General features: G+C 38.0%; 1 protein-coding gene across 1 annotated transcript; it reads right to left on the bottom strand.

Moving 5' to 3' along the window:
• Nucleotides 1-6,047: 6,047 nt before the first annotated feature.
• On the bottom strand, nt 6,048-8,422 carry LOC103516310. The gene is made up of 2 exons (XM_026828741.1): nt 6,437-8,422; nt 6,048-6,170 (listed from the first exon to the last, which is right to left on the bottom strand). The coding sequence occupies exons 1-2, from the start codon at nt 8,189-8,191 to the stop codon at nt 6,048-6,050; spliced, it is 1,878 nt and encodes a 625-aa protein (XP_026684542.1). The 5' UTR covers nt 8,192-8,422.
• Nucleotides 8,423-20,222: the final 11,800 nt, after the last annotated feature.

Here is a 20,222-nt window from a genome sequence, read left to right as displayed (position 1 = left end):
TAAAAATTTTTTAAAAAAAAAAAAAAAAAAAAAAAAAAAAAAAAAAAAACAAACAAACAAAAAAAACACGGGGCCTTAACCTTAAGTACAAACTAGTTTAGTTCTGTCAGCTCCCATGGCGTAGTGGTCACTGCACTCGCCTTGCACGCGGGAGACCCGGGTTCGATTCCCGGCGGGGTGAAGAAATTTGTATCATGCAAATGATTGATTCCGTGACTGGATGTTGCGGGGCCCACTCAGCCTCGTGAGGAAAATGAGTAGCTATTGCATATAAATGCGCATAGCGACCGGTGCCAGCATGGTAGGTAAACATTGGATGTTAGGATTATTGAGATTTTGGGAAAAATCCTACAATGCTGCAGTGAGCACCAAAGTTGTGATATAATAACACAAAGAAACAGCATTTACATTTACATACCTATTGATTTTTCATAATTATTCACCACAAAGTAAAGGCTAAGTTCAGTTCAGATTATGTTATAATGATTTCAGTTGACCACAGCTTCTGCTATCAGCTCCTAATGTACCTATAATATAACTTACTAGCGTGTCACTGGACTATTAAACTAATCAACTTATCATGGCGGCTCTATTCTTCCTTTCCAAAAAATTGACCAGCATAGAGGTTAGATATTCAGAAAAAAAGAGCATCGTCTTTTTGGATTACAGGTAAACCAACTCACCCAACTCATCAGCTGCCCTCACGAGACTTGGCGTTTAAACTCCAAATTTTTATCGGAAAGTGGTGCATTCAGGTCGTTTTACCACCGTGTCTCAAGATTGAGTTCAATCCGATGTTGACCTGGGTATTAATTTTACGCTACGCGCGACGGCCGGTGTACGGTCATGCATCTACTCGAGACGCCTTCATCAGGATGGCGTAATTTGAAAATCAGCAACCAACCACTTCTTCCAATCAAGATCCAAATATTCCCTCTACAGTCTACTGGCTATATTCAGGAGCCATGAGATAGTCAGAGAGGTATAGGAGCCAAGCTTAATGCTTAATAACCAACGCGACTGACAGCACCCGAAGTCGTCCCCAACTAGAAGTCGTATCCAACTAGAAGTCGTCCCCAACTAGAAGTCGTCCCCAACTAGAAGTCGTCCCCAAAAGTATTGTAGTGGTTCAAAGACCTGGTAGAGATAGAACTAAAAAAAAGTTTGATAGAACTGTAACTGCTAAGGTTTAAAAGGAAAAGGCTGACCGTTCCGAGAACGAACCTTGTCTGTTTAGGATAAAATCCACCCGGGCGAGAAACTGCAACCTAGCGCTAACAAGACGGCTGCGTTACCCTCCGATGTAACTAGGAGGAAAAGGTGAGTTGGTTCCCAAAAAAAAGGTCCATTTTTGTCACGTATGAATTGGTTCCCCTTCAAAAATTTCATGTACGAATTGGTTCCCCTTGGAAAAAGGTATTAATTGGTTCCGACATTAAGAAATGACAAAAAAGTGTAAATTAGTTCAAACAAATTGTTTATTTAATCTATTGATAACTAGGCTGGCGGGCTTCCTTCCTTTGTGCTTAAAAGTAAAAAATTTGGTACTTTATTAGGAGTTCGGGACGTATTTTTGTCCGGAATCCACTCATAATTCTTTTTTAAAACCAAAATGTCAGCCCAAAGCAACCACCTATAGCTAGGACTGGTTGAGAGGGTGACGAAAAACGCTGACCCCGTCTGAACACGGGAAAAGGCGAAGAAGAAGAAGAAGAAGAAGAAGAAGAAGAAGAAGAAGAAAAAAATTAGGAGTTCGGGATAAATGCGGTACAGAAAAAGTCCCCGCGGGGCCTAACTCGGGTCGACACGTTATCAGTTTGTTGTGATCAACTCGAGGACTGCCATGTGCTACTGGGTTAATTAAGTACTAAGAATTGATTTTGAATTAATTAGAACTGCCAGACAGGATCGGGCAATCAGTTGGCTTTCTCCTATCCTGTCTTCCTTCTCTCTTCAATTTCGGGACGATAAGACCATAGCAGTTACAGTTCCCTCTGTCAAACCTTTTTTTTTTTTTTTAAAGTGGTCCGTTCCTTGAGCAAGCTTGGGAACCCCTGTTTTCACTCAAAGGTTAAATCATTACCTTTCTTTGGTGGTGGGGATAGAAAAAATGATGATTAAAAAATCAGCAAATGAATTTTAAAATGGTGCGATTGTGAGTGAAGGGGTTCCTAAATAAGTACCTAGGTACCTTAACACGTGTTAACATTAATACCACCTACTCATAATAATTTTATTGATAGGTATGTTTCTGTTTTGTAAATACTTAATTTAGATTTATTTTCATGTGTTTTGTTTCCGATATTAAATAAAAATATCTACTTAGTTACCTACTATGTAAAAAAAAAAGACCTGGGGTTTTTCATTTTTCTTCTTTTACATGGAAGTCAGAGCTGCGGTCGGTCGCGGTCCTAAAATCAATTTTACAAGAGTGTGTACTTAATTTCTCTAAATTTTGACGTCACAACTTTCGCAAAGATTTTAGGAAGATGGTTATAACCAAATATAGTCGCTACACTTTGAAGATTGGGACAGCATCATATAATGCCCAGATTTTTCCAAGGGTACTTATTTCAACCCTGAAAAAATATTTTGCAAATTCCCCTGAGAAAAAAAAAAAAAATAATAATAAAAATAAAAAAATACATGGACTTGGAAATTTAGTGTAGCTTTATGAGCTTGGATTTTGCAATCGAGGGAATTCGAAGGAAATTGGGGGGAGTTCGTATGAAATCGGGGGAGTTCGCAAACGCCTCAAGATGAATTAGCCCATAGGAGCCGATCTTTTTTCTTCGTTGGATCTTGCTGAATTTGAACCGCTTCTAACTCCGGACCGGTACTGAGTAAATATGTCAAATAATAGTGAAAATAGTAGGAAATTTTGTTTTCTAACTAACAGACCCATCCCCGATGCATTCTGACGTGGAGCGACTGAGATATCAGCGAAAATGAGAGAAGGGTTTGGTCAAGTTTGGTGTGACTTTAATGTAGGCCTCGGCTCTCATGGGATATTGAGGACCGAGAATGGAGAGAAGTGTTAAGGATGGCCCTTAAGCTTGTCAAACTGTCCATTGATACAAATGTAAAATGTAAACCAAAGAATGCCTTCTTATGCACATAATACTACAGGGTGACCGGAAAGTGATCGGCCATCTGCAGAACTGAACTTGTGAAAATGAAAGAAGGGTTTGGTCAAGTTTGGTGTGACTATGCTTCGGCTGTTATGGGTAACTTCAAGAGTCTCCTGAGGAAGTGTTATTATCGTAGGGTGATAGGGACCATGGGTCAGTAGCCTGACCATTCATGAAGCACAGGATCAGACGGTTCTCCGGATAGGCTCCGGGCCAGTTACACAACCCCCACGACGCTGAAACATAGGGGAAGTCGATTTCAGGGACGGTAAAACCTCCGTTGTAGCAAAGCTGCAGTCTGCAGTCTACATAGATGTGATGTGAATAGGCAGATAGTGATAGGCACACCTACATAGATGTGTATAGCCCTCAACAAGCTTAAACCGCGTACACACCTGTGCAATTCAACTGCACTTTTACACAGCCTGTAATAAACAAGAGGTACCTAAATACATAATTACAGGCTCGTATACAAAATTTCAGGTTTCTAAATTCATCCGTTCAAAAATTAAGGTTGGGGGGCTTTTATGAAGACTCTGTATAGTGTACGACATTTTTGCAGTGTGAAGCAGAAGAAGTTTGAACAGGCAGATTATATACTATGTAGCCTTCAACCTAAAAATACTGAGGTACCTACATATTATAAATGTACTAAGGTACATATTACCTACCTCGATGGTGTAGTGGTCAAGGCGCTAGCATGGTAAACAGGAGGGCGTGGGTTCAATCCCAGCTGAGGTATGGAATTTTATCCTCAATATAGGTAATTTGAGAATTTGACCACAATAATAGTTCAGACGACACCGAAGCGAATACAATAGTCCGTCCCTTATACCTTTTTTTATTACTATCGTAATAATAAAGGAAGGACGGACTAAAAATTACCTAAACCAAAATGCTCAAGAGAGAGAGAGAGAGAGAGAGAGAGAGAGAGAGAGAGAGAGTTTGATAGAGGGCATAGAGGCAACTCTAACAAATTAACTCTTAAGGTAGAAACCATGGGGGTATTTATATTTATACCTTTATGACAGAAACATATCACCATTACATCACGTCACGTCACGTCACGTCACGTGAGCTCATGGGAAGTCAGAAAGATGTTGTTTTTCATAATATTGTAGATAATCTCGTTCAGGATAGTCACCACTACTCTCACGTGACGTGATTGTAGTGTGTTTCTAGATTTAAACAAAGAGTCTAAATAAAGTCCACAGTTGCCAGCCTACACTAGGCTGGTATAGGTACTTTTGTTCCGAATTAGGCACTCACTTTATCCACTCCTTTCATTTTGGGTTTCTATGAGAAGGTCCTCAATTAATGGGGGGTGCCCAGTTTCGGCCCATCTTCCCCTGAACTCATAAACTCTTCCACCCAACACTGTCACGTACTTCATTTTCTTTTTATTACGCACGTCTCACGTTCTGGAGGTTAGATTTTTCTGACAAGCCAGCTGAGGAAAAACGTACTGTGACATTTTTATGAGAAAAAAAAAAAACAAAAAAACTGCTGAGGAGTTTTCTTTAAGAGGGCCTAAGGGGGCCGACCCCCAAATATGAAGTGGGGATAGTGGCTAAGTGAAGGAAGAAGGAGAAGAAAGAGGAAGAGGAGGAGGGGAAAGACGGGAATCGTGTTTTGCGGAAAATATGTTTGATTTGAACTTTAAGCATGAGTATCAGAGGTACAAGGAAGAGGGCAAGAGGTTTGGGATGCGAGTTGGTAGTGCGTCTGCCTTGTAAGCGCTAGGCCGCGAGTTCGATTCCCGCCCGGGGCGGATTTTATCCTCATGGGATAATGTTCGTTCTCGGAACGGCTCGCGCTAGACCCGGGTTCGATTCCCGCCCGGGGCGGATTTTATCCTGATGGGATAATGTTCGTTCTCGGAACGGCTGGCTTTCGTCCTACGGCATAAATTAAGTTAAGGTTCAGCCAGCCTAGCTAGCTTAGTTGGTAGTGCGTCTGCCTTGTAAGCGCTAGGCCACTGGGCTCGATTCCCGCCCGAGGCGGATTTTATCCTGATGGGATAATGTTCGTTCTCGGAACGGCTGGCTTTCTCCTATCCTCGATTCCCGCCCGGGGCGGATTTTATCCTGATGGGATAATGTTCGTTCTCGGAACGGCTGGCTTTCGTCCCGGGTTCGATTCCCGCCCGGGGCGGATTTTATCCTGATGGGATAATGTTCGTTCTCGGAACGGCTGGCTTTCGTCCTACGGCATAAATTAAGTTAAGGTTCAGCCAGCCTAGCTAGCTTAGTTGGTAGTGCGTCTGCCTTGTAAGCGCTAGGCCACTGGGCTCGATTCCCGCCCGAGGCGGATTTTATCCTGATGGGATAATGTTCGTTCTCGGAACGGCTGGCTTTCTCCTATCCGGGCTCGATTCCCGGGGCGGATTTTATCCTGATGGGATAATGTTTGTTCTCGGAACGGCTGGCTTTCTCCTATCCTGTCTTCCTTCTCTCTTTGCCAGCCTAGTTAGCTTAGTTGGTAGTGCGTCTGCCTTGTAAGCGCTAGGCCGCGGGTTCGATTCCCGCCCGGGGCGGGATGGGATAATATTCGTTCTCGGAACGGCTGGCTTTCTCCTATCCTGTCTTCCTTCTCTCTTCGATTTCGGGACGATAAAACCATAGCAGTTACAGTTCCCTCTGTCAAACCTCTTGAAAAAAAAAAAAAATAATAATAACAAACCAACAAAAAAGTAGGTATCTCCGTTCACACGCCCTAGGCATTGAGTCAAGCTATCCATCTAGTCCTAGTGGGTTGAGTAAGCTAGCGGTTCCAAATTTGATTTCAAAACCGGGTTCTTTCCTATCCTGTCTTCCTTCTCTCTTCGATTTCGGGACGATAAGACCATAGCAGTTACAGTTCCCTCTGTCAAACCTCTTAAAAAGTACCTATTGCAGAAGACCCGTAAGAAAGAAATCACTTACATTTGAGATGGTGAATAACTTTAGGATGATCCAAGATAGTATTTTCTATTTGATTCGAGATGAATAAGTTGAGCGATGTTTCTAGTGTATAAATGCAAGCTTCGTAGCATTTTGACTGCAAGCAATGAGCAAATGTTCATTAGCACGAATAAAATAATAACAGATGTACATTACATACCTATCTGTTTGGAAGAATGTCTTCCCCCCTCCCCCCCACCTCATTTCTTCAGTGATTCTTCATCATCATCCTCTGGTCGTCTAACTTTGTACACTGTTGACTGTACCCTATGTAAGTAGGTAAATTTTGAAATCAAAACAATACATAGTTCCTGGAAAAGTTATAGATTTTTATGTTGGAAAGAGTGTAAAACTCTGACATACCTGAATATTATCATGCTCATGAGTTCCAACACAGGGTAATTGCAAGGAAAGATTATCACCATCACTTGTATCCCTGTCCTTCTCTTCTTGTGATAATGTATCTCCATCATCGTCGTTATATTCGTCCAAGAAGTCTAAAGCTCTAAGGGCATTGTATTTATCTCCATTTTCACTCAACTCGTTTCTACTTCCATCAGGTAACCCTCCAGTTTTATTGCAATCACTTTCTAATATATCAGTAGTTCTGCTATTTTCGTTTGCCCCTGCAATACTGTCGATCTGGGGCGTTAGTGACATGACATTTATATTCAACCCAGTAATGATGTTTGGCGCTTTTTTGAAACTGGTGTATTCATCATATTCTTCTTCTTGTTTGTAGATCTGTGTTGAGTCTTCTTTGTTTATTTGAGATTGTTTAGTGTCAACGATATCAACAGTAGGAGGTACGTGTGGTACTTGTATGAATTCGCTAAACTCATCATCATTTTTCTCATTGACATTAAACAAAATATCAATATTTGTTAAATCATTTCCGTTAGATGTTTCTAGTCTTTCTGTGTTGGGCATTTTGGTGTATGTTTGTAAATCATCGAAAAGATTTAGATAATCATCAGTTTTGCTCATTGTTTTCTTATCAACTGTACTAGCTTTGGTATCATTAGGAGTGAAATTGTTATCAGTTTTTAATGTCATAGGTTCTGCTTGTTTGAATTCTGTAAAATCGTCATCATAATCATCATTAGGAGGAGATAAAAGGAGATCTGCACCTGCAGTAATTGAAGTTAGAATAGAGTTCTTGTTACTTGTAGTATTTGGTGGATTAATATTTAATGACTGGAAATTAAGACCATCAAATAATATATCATTTGATTTTCTTACATCACCCACTTTGTACATATCATAAGATTCAAAAATACCCTCAGTATCAGGAATATGTTTATGGATTTTATTACTTGGTTTAATATTTTCCAGATCTACACCATCATTGCTTAGTTCGAACAAATTATTTGTTTCTTCAATTTGGATTTCTTTCAATGCCGAATAGTCGCGTACATTCGTGCTGTACATGGTCGTGGTTCTTTCATCACTCATTGTATCCAATACTTCTTGTTTGGTTTTTTGAGGTACATTGTCAACCAACACAGAAGCTATATCTTCATTTGATGTTTCATGAATCAAACTTTGTGGATCATGCTGGAGTTGAGGATTTCTTGTGTCCATCATGGTTTTTATATTTTGTTTGAGACTTGGTTGTTTAATCTCAACATCGAAATCCAAAGATGATTGGAACTCAGAAAAATCATCATCATTATTTTTACTGTCCTCTTTGGAAACAATTTTTTCACTTTTCACTAACCCTTCAGATGTGTTGTCAATCTTATAGTTTGGTAAAATAGTAGTAGTATATAAGTCTTTACTATTCAAATTGGATTCTGATGGTGTAGGTGAGGAAGCCATCAAATAATGAATGGGGTTCAAGGTGATGGATACATTGGGTGCAGGTGGTTTCACAGCAGTGCTGCATTGAAAGTCTGTGAACTCATCATCATCTCCTCCATCATTCCAACTGAAAGATGTGCTGTTTGTACCACTTTGTTGTTGAACTATTGAAGAAATGTTTTGAATTGCAATGTTATCTTTCAATAGGTTTACCTCAGTTTGATATGATTGTCCAGGATTTGAACTGAATGATGTATGAAATCCTTTGGATGTTCCTGCATACCCTATTGTATTGGGTTCAGGGGAATTACCCATAGGTAAAACATTAGTTAGAGGATATTTAGGGTTATGGAGAGTGTTATTGACCAAACAATTTGCAGGAAAACTGTGTGGTAAATTAACCAAAGAAGGGGTATTTGTAGCCAATGGATGTGTTTGAGGATAACGTAAATTCTGGTAATGTTTGATTATATTGATATCCAATCTGGGAATAACTGGCTCATGAACTTGTTTAAGAATTTCCAAGTTGCGTATTTCTGTACCAGTCTGAAAATAAAAAAGAAAAGTTTTACCGTCGTATGTATGAAATCTAAAGATAAACTTGCACACACACACACACACACACACACACACACACACACACACACACACACATTCACACGAAGTCACAAAACTGCATAATTTAAGACACAAAACCCCCAAACGTCAGACGAAGAAGTTGTGGCTTCTAGCGACGCCAAATTGAGAGAAAAGGAGGCTGAGGGAGGGGGATCAAAGATGGGAAAGAAGAGACTGAGGGGAACCTAACATAGAAAGGAAGAGGTTTCGAGGAACTAAAGGTGGAAAGGACGGCTAACTTTGTATCAAAGAAGTGTGGAGAAGGCAAAAAGACGTTCGGAGAAATGCTTGGCTTTCTAAAGGACTGAAATGGGGGTGGAGGGCGAAGATTGTGGAAACAAGACGGTGGGTACGATTGCAATTTGAATCTAATCAGGCCAACACACAGACATGTATAGAGGTGCTAATTGTTTTGTAGGCAGGGGCAGACATTAGAGAGTTTAGATACTTGGAGAAGGAGAGATTGGGCAATGTGATTTTGGGCAGGTAACGAATTAGTGCACTTGTTACGAGTAATTACTTATCTGAGGATTCTACGAGACATTCTCGTAGACTTTCATTTTCAAACTTAAGAGAGTCAGCCTAGTTAGTTTGTAGGGTAGTTTGCCCTGTCCTAAAAATACAAGGTTCGTTTCCGGAATGCCTGGCTTTTTCATATCCTGTTTTCCTTCTCTCTTTGCTTTGCTTTCGAGCAGTTTCAGTTTCCTCTATCACACCAATTTAAAAGAAAATGTACATAATGTAGCTAGGTATATACATTTGAGACTTGCAGCTTCATATGTTGAGCAGACACATAATTATGACAGAATCACTTCCTACCTTCCCTATCGCACCTTGTTCCCTTAACCTAACCCGTACCTACCTACCTAAACACCCAGACCTAACCTAAACACAACGATACACCACATTGTGCTTACGATGGCAAAATTAGATTCCCACCTAGGAAGTTCGTCGGGTTTACCTAATGTCACTCGGGAAATTAATTTGCTGAGGAAATTGTGTTTTCTGCCGGCGCGCCGTGCCGGTAACTAGTAAGTACCGGTAAATCGAAACTCCGGGGAAGAGAAAATACAAATTGTTAATTGGACCATAATTTGTAATTAATTATTGCATTTCTCGACGTTGGACGTAACAGGTGGCATTTTGAAGTTGTGATTTACTTTCCGGAGAAAATTGTGTAAAATTAAGCCTCCTTCTGAGCTCGAGCAGATTGAAATAAAAAAAAATCTTTAGATATTTATTTGCATGATGAGGATGAAATTAAATGAGAGAGAGAGAGAGAGAGAGAGAGAGAGAGAGAGAGAGAGAGAGAGAGAGAGAGAGAGAGAGAGAGAAAGGAAGAGAGAAGAGAGAGATATGGAAAGTAAGCAGCATTTTGCTCAGTTTTCGTTTTCTTCGTTTTCTGGTACACAAAGAAAACTTCGCAATGCCCAAAAGGCATTCATCCATGGAAAACAATACAAACCGCACTCTCTGGTTCTCATATGATGGTAGCAGCTTTGTGTGCTTAGTAACACAAAAGAGGACCGAAAAGTGCTGAAACACTGCTAAAACAATGAGGGAGGAAATTCGAAATGAAAAATAATTTGCACTCTTCTTCCATGTAAGCAGGTTTCTTCTTTGATGTTTATTTTGGTCAGAGCGATTCTCTATCTTTGTGGAATTTGAGTTTTGAGCCCGACCCAAGTAGGGCAATTTTGAACGGTAGGCCATTTTGATTATTATTATCAACGGTCTTATTGATATTGCGTTGAGATTTGTAGCTGAAGAAATGGAGTATGACAAGAAGTGTGAACATTCAGACTTGTGTACCGGGTAAATTTATAACCTATTAGGTAGGTAAGTTTCCACTTTTCTTTGTTTTTGTTTTACTATTCATTTTCTTTCTTTGAGGAAAAGAGATTAACTTGGGAATCCGTTTTTCGTGTAAGAAAAAGTTGCTGATTTGCTGAAATAAAAACTGAAAACTCACAGGTCACAAGACGCTCAAATTAAATAAATAAAGCTCCCAGCAATTTTTATAGTCATGTCTAGGAAAAGCGCTAGTATTGAAGTTTCTCCTCCTCTTCTTCTTCTTCTTCTTCTTCTTCTTCTTCTTCTTTCTCCTCCTTCTTCTTCAGCTCTCCCCAAACTCCAAGCATTAAAAGATAAAACTCTCATCTTGAGTATTTATTTTCCAGTTAAAACATCCATGTACCCCTCAGCCGAAATCGTACCCTCATTGTTCCCTCTAGCGGCCTAGCCCCACCAAACCGACATGAACCTCCTAAATCCCTCCGATCTCACCCACTCATGCTTCCTCTCTCTTTAAAACTGACAAAAACGAAGAATCCATTGACCATGAAGCAGAAAATTGCTTTTGAGACGAACGTGCTCTGGAGTTTTTTCTTTCTGTTGTTTTTGTTCAAAATGTCTTCTTTCCTATGGCAGAAAGATTCCAGCGTACACTTCCAGCCCGGGTTTGGGGTACATCATGGCGGAGGGAGTGCTTGGGTTGGCCTTTCCTTGTATTTTGCGTGTGTTTTCGTATATTAAAGTTATCCACAGAGCATCTTCGTATGTACGTGACCATCCTATTGTAAGTTTCTCAGAAGTTGTGTGGCATGTGTACAGCAATAATTTTTCTACATCATATCTCTTTTTATTTCTTCTCAGTTATCTCTGGATTATCTTCGTTTGACTTCTATTCAATTCCATATTTTACCTTTACAACTGACTATCCTATTTTATCACTGACCTAATGCTTGACTATCCTGAAATTCGATATACCTGTCCATGTTTGCCTTCACATGCAATGTGATGATTGAAATCTTTTGTAAGGGAGTCTTTTGTTTATATGGCAGTTTATAAGGGAGGTAGTGTAAGGGAGATACTGTGCCATTCGCGTACCTAAGGCAAGGTACAGGAGGAAAGTTTCAGTCATTTTTTGGTGCACGTCTAAGGGTACCTATCTACCTTTACATGCAATGCAAAATAATTGAATTTTTCTTTATCAGCACGTTTTGCCACACGTTGAAGGAAATGTCAAAGTAAAGCAATTTTATTATCTATGCACTCTCTCGTCTTGAAGGTACATGTAGGGAGGAATGTACTACATATAATTAATATTATGTAAATTAGTAGGTAGAAACACACTACAACTACGTCACGTCACGTGGTCGTAGTGTGGCTGTCTTGAACGAGATTACCTACAATATTATGGGGAAACATTGAACTACATCTTTCTGACTCCCCATGACTTAACGTGACGTGATGGTAGTGTGGTTCTACCTATACACACACCCATAGATTAAAAACATGCTTTAGAAGTCTAGAAGTTTTTGTACAATAATGCAAAGGTTTTAATTTCTGCGAAGTTCCAGAGGAAGACATTGATTAATTAAGGAAAGAAAAGAATGGAATGCCTAAATTAAATTAGGTGATTGATTGACTAGTTACGAACGAAAATAAGCTCGAAGCTTCCAACCACATATCACGTTTGTACTGAAAAGCTCAGCTCAAATTAATACTCTGAAATCTTCAGAAAACAGATGAAGGCGTCTGTCGAGTGTCGGGGTAAAATTAAATAAAAGGATTTGAGGGAGGAAAACGGCTAAGAGGATTTTATCATTGATTTGAGTTCGTTTCAAGCTTTTTGAATGGCTTTTAGTCGTGCTTTCTACTCAGGGTTCTATTCGTGTAAAATTTGTCAATTCGTCACACAACTTATGAGATTAACAAGATTTTTACTTCTACAATTTTACACGTCGTGGATTGAGTGTTTTGATTAATTTTATAATTGGTATAGATCGATATGTAAGTGCGTATGATATAGATACATGTTTCTATTATGAATCTAGGTATAGGCCTTTGATAAATTATCTCTTGCAAATTTATCCCTTCCGTCTCTGGATTTTCTATCAACACAATTTATCTAAGGAATTTACCAATTTCCCTTATGATTGTTCAGTCTGCGAAGTCAAATAAGCCTCGCTGCAAAGGATCATTACAATAGAGAACTCAGCCACAGTTGTTGCTTTGAACTCGTTTGTTTTCTGTCAGCAGTTTTCGGGAAGCGTCAGAACGGGAAAGGGGGTGGAAAAGTGATTTACTTTCCGTAGAAAATCCACCAGGCAGAACACAATCTGTGCTTGTGACGCCATATGCTCTTGTGGAACGTAAATTTGAAAAGACATTATTCTAATCTCGTACCTACGTATGAAATAGGTACGTATCTTATATGAATAAATCTTGGAGTTTCGACTGAAATTTGCCTACAAGATGACATACCTAGTAGTTTTGTCATACTATGTTCCTATGCTATGCATATCTACCTATTTCTGAGTATCTTCCTAAGTGTATGTAGATAAATTGGAATTAAGACGTCCTTTTGAATGAAATAGCTTTTGACGTCACGTAAATAGTAAAAAGTTTATGGATATGCAACGAATATGTGCAGCTCTCTCAATTTCTTTCTCTTTAGAAACCTGGGTTTTGAAGCTCTTGTGGGAGTAAAAAACAGACCAAAAGAAGAACTTTCTATTCATATGTGTCGAGTTGCGTGATAAATAATTACCTCCGTTTTAAGTTCGACACATTGCAGAATGAACTTGAAGTTACAAAAAGCTCTAATATATTATCAGCGACATTGGTGTTGGTGTCAATGGTATTACCTATTATTACTATTTCATTGCTCACCCATTTTCTTCCCTTTTCAACGCCATTCGTTCCCTCATTATGTATTCTTAACGTGATGTTTATACCTACGTCGATATAATATATTCAGCATTTAGAATTTACACAGCGTAGTGAAATGTAATGGAACATGTCAAACGGTTTGATACATTTTGGTAAAATTAAAATCGTGCAAATAATTTATTTTCTTGGTTTTTCCCCCCGAAACATTATTTTCTTTCTTCATCTTTTTTCATTTCTTTTGTTCAATATTATTTTTTATTTTAAAGTTTTTTTTCTAGTGGTGGCTCTGGTTGGTGAAAGTTAACAACAACATGAATTTCTTTAATGTATGTAGTTTTCTATAGGTGTAGAAATTAGAACGAATTAAAGCAATGGAAAAAAGTTATCAAAGGAATCGATTCCATTATTTGTTTTGAAAACGGATTTCGATATTTTGAATGAAACATGAGAGTCATGAGATATGACGGCAAATATAAAATTAATTTGTAAAAAAAAGTGTGATTTCAATTTGGGATCCCAAAACCCATTATTCTGTCTTTCAGGATTTCAGGATCTATCTAATAATGAGTCTTTTACTTTTTCTTCGCCTTTTCCCGTTTTCAGACGGAGTCGTTGTTTTTCGTCAGCCCTCCATCAGCCCTAGGGTGATCGCTTTTGGGCTGACATTTGGTTTTGGCTACAAAATTTTACGAGTGGATGCCCTTCGCACTCATGGCAACCTTTCCTAATTCTTCAGCAAGGGAATTTCAGGCTGGTATGCTCCCTGTTAAAAGTCCCCCAGCCAGACTAGGCTGGTCTACTCCCTGTTTAAGGTCCCCCAGCCAGACCTTATCTAATAAAGAGTGTGATCTATGTTACCTAGGTCAAGTGGTACCTATATTTTGGTTATTTTTCGCACGAGCCGCCACTGATGCTCGTTTAATACATTTCCTTTCGTTAACATTTTCCTCTTTACCTTTTCCTTCTTCCCGTTTTTTCTTTTAATCTATTTTTTCCCTCTCCGACATTTTTTAGAATTTTCTCATTTACATTACAATAAGATTTTCCTTTCTCCAGATTTTGGAACACATAATACACACGGAAAATTATTTTTCTAATCTCGCGGTGTATGGCAACTTTTGCTATTCAAACTTGTCATTCATCATATTTATAGAGGTTACAATAATTTCCCTTCAGGTAGGTCAAGTCGAGGATGATGTTTCAGTTTTATTTCGAACTTTAATTATGGAAATAATTAAAAATGCAAATGTGAGATAGCATGGACGAAATGGTGAGTTTGAATAAAAGTTAGGAGTTTGAGTATAAATTTTTAAATTACACATATCTTCACCTCTTGAGAAACCCATTTTACCTGAAAATTTTGAGTGCTTTTCGAAAACTGAACAAATGCTCGCAGCCCTAAGCTCTGCCCTGATCTATACAAACCACCTATTTCCTGGCAACAAACCACCCACCCTAGTTATCCGAGACAAAGATAAGGACACTTACTTGCATACGTTATACATTCTGTCAATATTTTTTTCCATCAATGTTTCTGTTGAAAAGTTCAATCATCTCTTTAGGCTAGACACACTAGCCAAAGCGTTTTCTTCTTCATACAAGAACAGTCATTGATATCTACAAGAGCAAAGATATACGGTAATACCCAGTTGACGAAGATCATCAAACACCTGATGTCGTCATAACGAATGGAGGGGACATAATGATAGAGACGCAACTTGTAAATGACCAGGGTCGTTCAGACTAACGGGGCCCAGGTGTTAACTCCAACAGTGTGGGCCCCTAACAACATAAAAGAAAAGAAAAAAAAAAAAAAAACAAGAATAGTTGTTATATTTCTTGCAGAATTTCCCATCTTTTGGCATGATAGCGCCTTTGTACTAAATCATGGGAAATCCGAAAGGAAAAATACCTACAACCATTACTAGGTAGCAGTATTTTATTTTCCTTTTGTTAAAGAACTACTGGCTCCGGGCCTGGGGAAAATGGGACCCTTCCCCCTGGAACCAGCCCTGAAAATGACAGTTTGTACAAACTTTATGAGTGGAAACTCAAAATGACATGATCATGGCCACCGAAACACCTGATACCTCGCTTGAAATTTGCGTTTTTATCAGATGGAAGACGACAACATACTCCCGGGGAGATTTATTGATTCCCCACAGAGGGCGTCCTGTTAGGCTTTCAGGGCGTCCCATGTTAGAACAGCAATGCAAATTACCTATCTTATCTTTTGATGAAGTACTCGTAAATACTATCTATGAGTATACTTATCCTAAGAGGTAGTATATGAAATACGTATAGGAATAGGTAAGTATTGTTTACTTTCCTCATTTCTGATTAAAGTCACATGCTCTTGTGGCTTTAACCAAAAACTCCTGTTCACATAATTAATCCAATTCCTCTTCTTTTTACATCAATTTGTTTATGTGTTTATTTCAAGTCTCTTATTGCACATTTGGCAAACCTTCTTGGACCAAACGTATCTCAAATTAAGTCTGACACCCTCATGATAATGGTCCAACCATGACAATATGAAAAGTTCAAAACTCTCAGACAATACGTGACTACAATTAAGTAGTTATTCAACCACTCGAAAAAGGAACACATCAGGAAAGTAACACAGACAAGTGGCATCAGGGACGCTAAAAACGACACGAATGAAAGATTATCATTTTTGACACGAAAAGGAGCACGTGCGTGGAAACTAGGACACTGAGCGTGTCGATTTCTACAGCCCACGCTCGGCTCTTGGTGTAATGAAGTCCTTAATCATTTTAGATTAAAAGCACCTGTCGTTGATAAGGAAGGAGGAGAAGTAACTAATGACGTTTCTACCCAGATAGATGAGCACGATAGAATAAGGATAGGAAGTAGGTATAGGGACCGAATATGGGATACAAGAGATCGTGTGATGTGGAGGAGATAAATTATCAAATATTCTTCGGTGGAGAATAGCAGCTTTTGTTACATAAAGATATGAAGATGAATCACAGTAGGTATAGGTGATGTAGAGATATACACTTACCTACAGATCAATAATTAGAATTTTATAATTGGATTTATATCAAAACATGTTCAACTCTGAATAATGGGTAATGAAACATGAAACTAATGAACAAATAAATCGCAAAACAATGATAGGTATTTGACGTCTTGATCTTTCGAGAATAGCATCTCCTGGGAAATTACGATTAGTTTGGTAGATAATTTTCTGATCATAAATAGGTAGGATTGTAATTTAAATCATTCAATAGGTCGTTTATTAACCCTCAAACGGCATCCCACATAAAATGGACACCATGTAATTCAAATGATATTCCCCCTTGGAACGTTTGAAATCCCTCTAATCAGCTTTACACGTCTTGTGACCCAAAATGTAACATCGTTTTGTTCCAAATGAATTTGAAAGTTTGGAAATGTTTGGAGCAAAGTTGTACTAGTATTTTGAATATTCAAGCACATGGAAACTATCTCCTTTTTTTTATCTTTACGAACTTCAAAGTTCTAGCTTTCAAAGGCCATGTGTCTTGCATTCATGATAAGCTAATGGTGGTACTGTCTCAAATGCATGTATGTATATGGTGTGAAATGTGAAAGTTTGATGGTCTGAAGGAGCTAATTATAATTTTCATAAATATTTTGACTAAAAAAAAAGAAAAAAAAAGACTAGAATTACTAACAATAATCTAAACTTTCACTCAGTAGGACAGATTATAAGAGTATGTAGGTATGTAATACTCTGGAGAGTTTTTGAGGACCCAATCATTCGACTACCTAATGACCTTGTTTTAGAGATCCTGAAGTTAATAAAACCAACACAATTTGCACATATTAATTTATGACGTATGAAAAGTTTCCCCCTGCCCTAACATTATTTTGAAATATGAAAATGGAAGTAAATAAAATATTTTCTGTATGAAGCATGCATAAGTAGATAATCATAAAAAATATGAGTTCCATTGGCGACGCAAGTCTTGGGAAAACATTAAAAAATAAAGGAAGGAAAGAAAGCAGATAAAAACTAGAGGTTTTTATAGAAATTTCTCCTGAAATATGCGAAGCAAAAAGAGACGCGGAAAACGGAAGTCATGGATGAATGAAAACAAATCAGACAAACGTTTTCAACTTATCAGGAAAATGGGAAATATTTCTTTGTGGAAAAAAAGAAAAAAAAAAAAAAAAAAAAAAAAAAATCTCCTGCGTCCTATCTTTTGTTCGATATCGTCAGTTGCGTTACGTCGAAGGGGACTTGGGTGTTGAGAAAATTTGACCCTCCTCTGTTGAAGGAAGTATCAATTTTTGGAGATTTAAACAGACTTGAAATAAATTTGTTACAGCATTTTATGAGAATGATGAGCAATCTAGTTGTGTATCTTTGACAGACACCGAAGCGAATACAATAGTCCGTCCCTTATACCTTTTTATTACTATTGTAATAATAAAGGAAGGACGGACTAAAAACAACAGAAAGGAGAACAGATGAGATAAAAAATAGAAACGAATGGAATGTTTTTTCGACACTTCAACACGAGGAAACCTATGGTTACATTAGTCAAGCTGCCAAGTTCGACAAAACAACTGACATTGTTGGAATTGTAACAATGCAAGTACAGGGTAATTCAAACTAAACTAATTTTGACTTCGGTATAATTAAACTAAGTATTATGGATGTGCATACTTTTGTCTCTCAGATAAAAATGACACAAACACATCGTTTGAAAGATCAAATCACAACCCATATCGTACAAAGGTTTGGATAAACTGGGATGTTATCATGGACTTGCAAAAATTACGATAATATCCGGCAAGTGTCCTAGTTCTTTTTCCACCAGACTTTGTGAACATTAGAACCAAGTTTCAGCTTTCCAACAGTTCTACTGGAACACAAACTCTTTTTCAACTACTTTAATACTCTACTAATCTCCTATCTATTCCAGAACTTCTCGATAATCGCCTGCAACTTTCTGAAGGCTTTCCATTCAAACTTGTCAGTGAAAACATTCACAGTTTTAGAATAAATAAAACTTCTTGTCGAAAGAAACTTTGTCGATACAAAAGAAAGGTAGACAGCTATAGCTTAGAGCTTGCTCTGTGAAAGACTATGGAAATACGGACGGGGTAGAGACAGGACTATTGAGATAAAGACGAGGTAGCTTTTTATTAAAAACATTCTCTCTCTCTCTCTCTTCCTGCTTCCTTCAAACTCAACAGACTTGAGATATTTATGTACATATACCCAATATCTTGTTCCTAAATGTATCATCAGAAGGAAGTTGATGGATTGTCATGTTTTATTCCAGATCCTACCAATCATTACTTTAGTCATTAACGCCAAACGGTTATTTTTAAAGATTTTCTTGGCTTTACTCCTCCTAAAGAGATAATCTGTCCGCTGAAATTTAAGTGGAGGAAATCAATATTAAATTTAATATCGTTAGATTAAATGAGCTGTTGATTAGTAGGGATAATTAGGTACTGTCGGAATAAACATTGTTGACTGACTTTATATCATTTCGAATTAGAGCAACCAAGTCGAAAGACATTACTTCAGACTTTCCCAGTTGCTGAGTCAACATTTTCCATTGATAAAAGTTTCATTTTAAATTCATATACGAGTTATGGTGTGAGCCATTTATGTAATCTGTTTACTGTCAGCAAAATCATAATAAGCACCTAATTCTGCTTTAAAGATATAAATTAATATGAAATAACATTTATTTAAACATTAGAGATTTAGAGTTAGCGCTAGTAATTCTCAAAGTTTATCTTTCTCTTTACGAGTTCTTGCTAAATATTTGCGTATTAATCGTATTATTAAAATACCTACTATTAACTAGCAAGTTTCATTTAAATAACTATGTATAGAATAATTATTTGTAGTTTATTTCGTTCATCTAATGTTGGCCACTGGGACATTCTAACTCCTCCTGGTGATGGTTACAAGTCTGGTCATCCAGCCACACAAGTATCAAGGGGACTTGAAAACAAGACATCTTAAGTATCAAATTCACTCAGGGGACTTGTAAGCTGTAAACATTAGGGTACCTACTTAGCTTGGATTAGACAGCTTTCGTCCGTTCTATGTGGTGGCTCGTCCTTAAGGTCAGACGTCTCTGCCTTCAGCCCTGGTTGCTTGTGTGGGGGTGCACCATATTCCTCCCAACAGCATGATAGATGATGGATTTCCACTATCAATCTTGCCTCTTGAGTATCAACAATATATTAACAAGCTTTCCCTTCATCTCGCCATCTCTTCTCCTGTCTTTCCACTACGTCTTTCATTTTTAGCGTCAAAATAATTTTTGGAAGGAAAAAAAGGGGGTAAAAAATGAAAACCCCTCACCGCAAGTTAATTTATGATTTCATTAATATTATCCGAGTATACCATTCTTCTTTTGTTACAAGGTGTAGGATGACACTCCAGGCTCGTACTTATCTACAATGTCATAAAGTAGTACATACCTATATTAAAAAAAAAAAAAAAAAAAAAAAAAAAAAAAACAACAACAAAAATATGTCCGGACGGGACGTAGCCTAATATTTTTTATATTATCAACGGGTTCGTATCTGATGAGCAAGTTGGGAAAAAAAAAACATTGTACAAATAATAACTTTCCTTCCTTGAAACTTTTGTTGTGCCATTGTTGGGTTTGTGTTTGTTGTTGAACTTTGCTTGTTTTGTTGTTGAAATTAATGGAATGGTCACCGAATAATGACAGAAAAGATAGGAGATATTATAGGAAATAATGTAAGTTCCTAGATGTGTTTTGAGAAAATTTCGAAAAAAAAAAAAAAAAAAAAAAAATGCTCTTCAACTTTATCTTTTTCCTACCTTCCTTCCTCCTCCTCCTCCTTCTACTTCCCTACTGGCGACAAAATATTCAATCTGGAATTCAATACTTCCCTCCCCCCTCTCCCCCCCTTTTGAAATTCGACACAACCCAATATATATAGCAGCGGTTCCTAACCTTTTTTCGCCCGCGTACATACCGTATACGGGTTCAATCTCACGTACCCCCCCCCCCTCCTTGAAGTAAAAAATCAGTAC

The sequence above is a fragment of the Diaphorina citri genome, unplaced genomic scaffold, assembly GCF_000475195.1.
Source record: "Diaphorina citri unplaced genomic scaffold, Diaci psyllid genome assembly version 1.1 scaffold1543, whole genome shotgun sequence".
Lineage (NCBI taxonomy): Eukaryota > Metazoa > Arthropoda > Insecta > Hemiptera > Psyllidae > Diaphorina > Diaphorina citri.
The sequence above is the reverse complement of the archived record's forward strand: the minus strand, read 5'-3'. Positions and strand labels throughout refer to the sequence as shown.

Excerpts from the sequence above, each read along its gene's own strand:
- LOC103516310 (XM_026828741.1), bottom strand. The coding sequence starts at position 8,191 with ATGGGTAATTCCCCTGAACCCAATACAATAGGGTATGCAGGAACATCC. Across the intron at positions 6,171-6,436 it reads ATGAGCATGATAATATTCAG|TCAAAATGCTACGAAGCTTG; the intron begins GTATGTCAGAGT and ends CATTGCTTGCAG.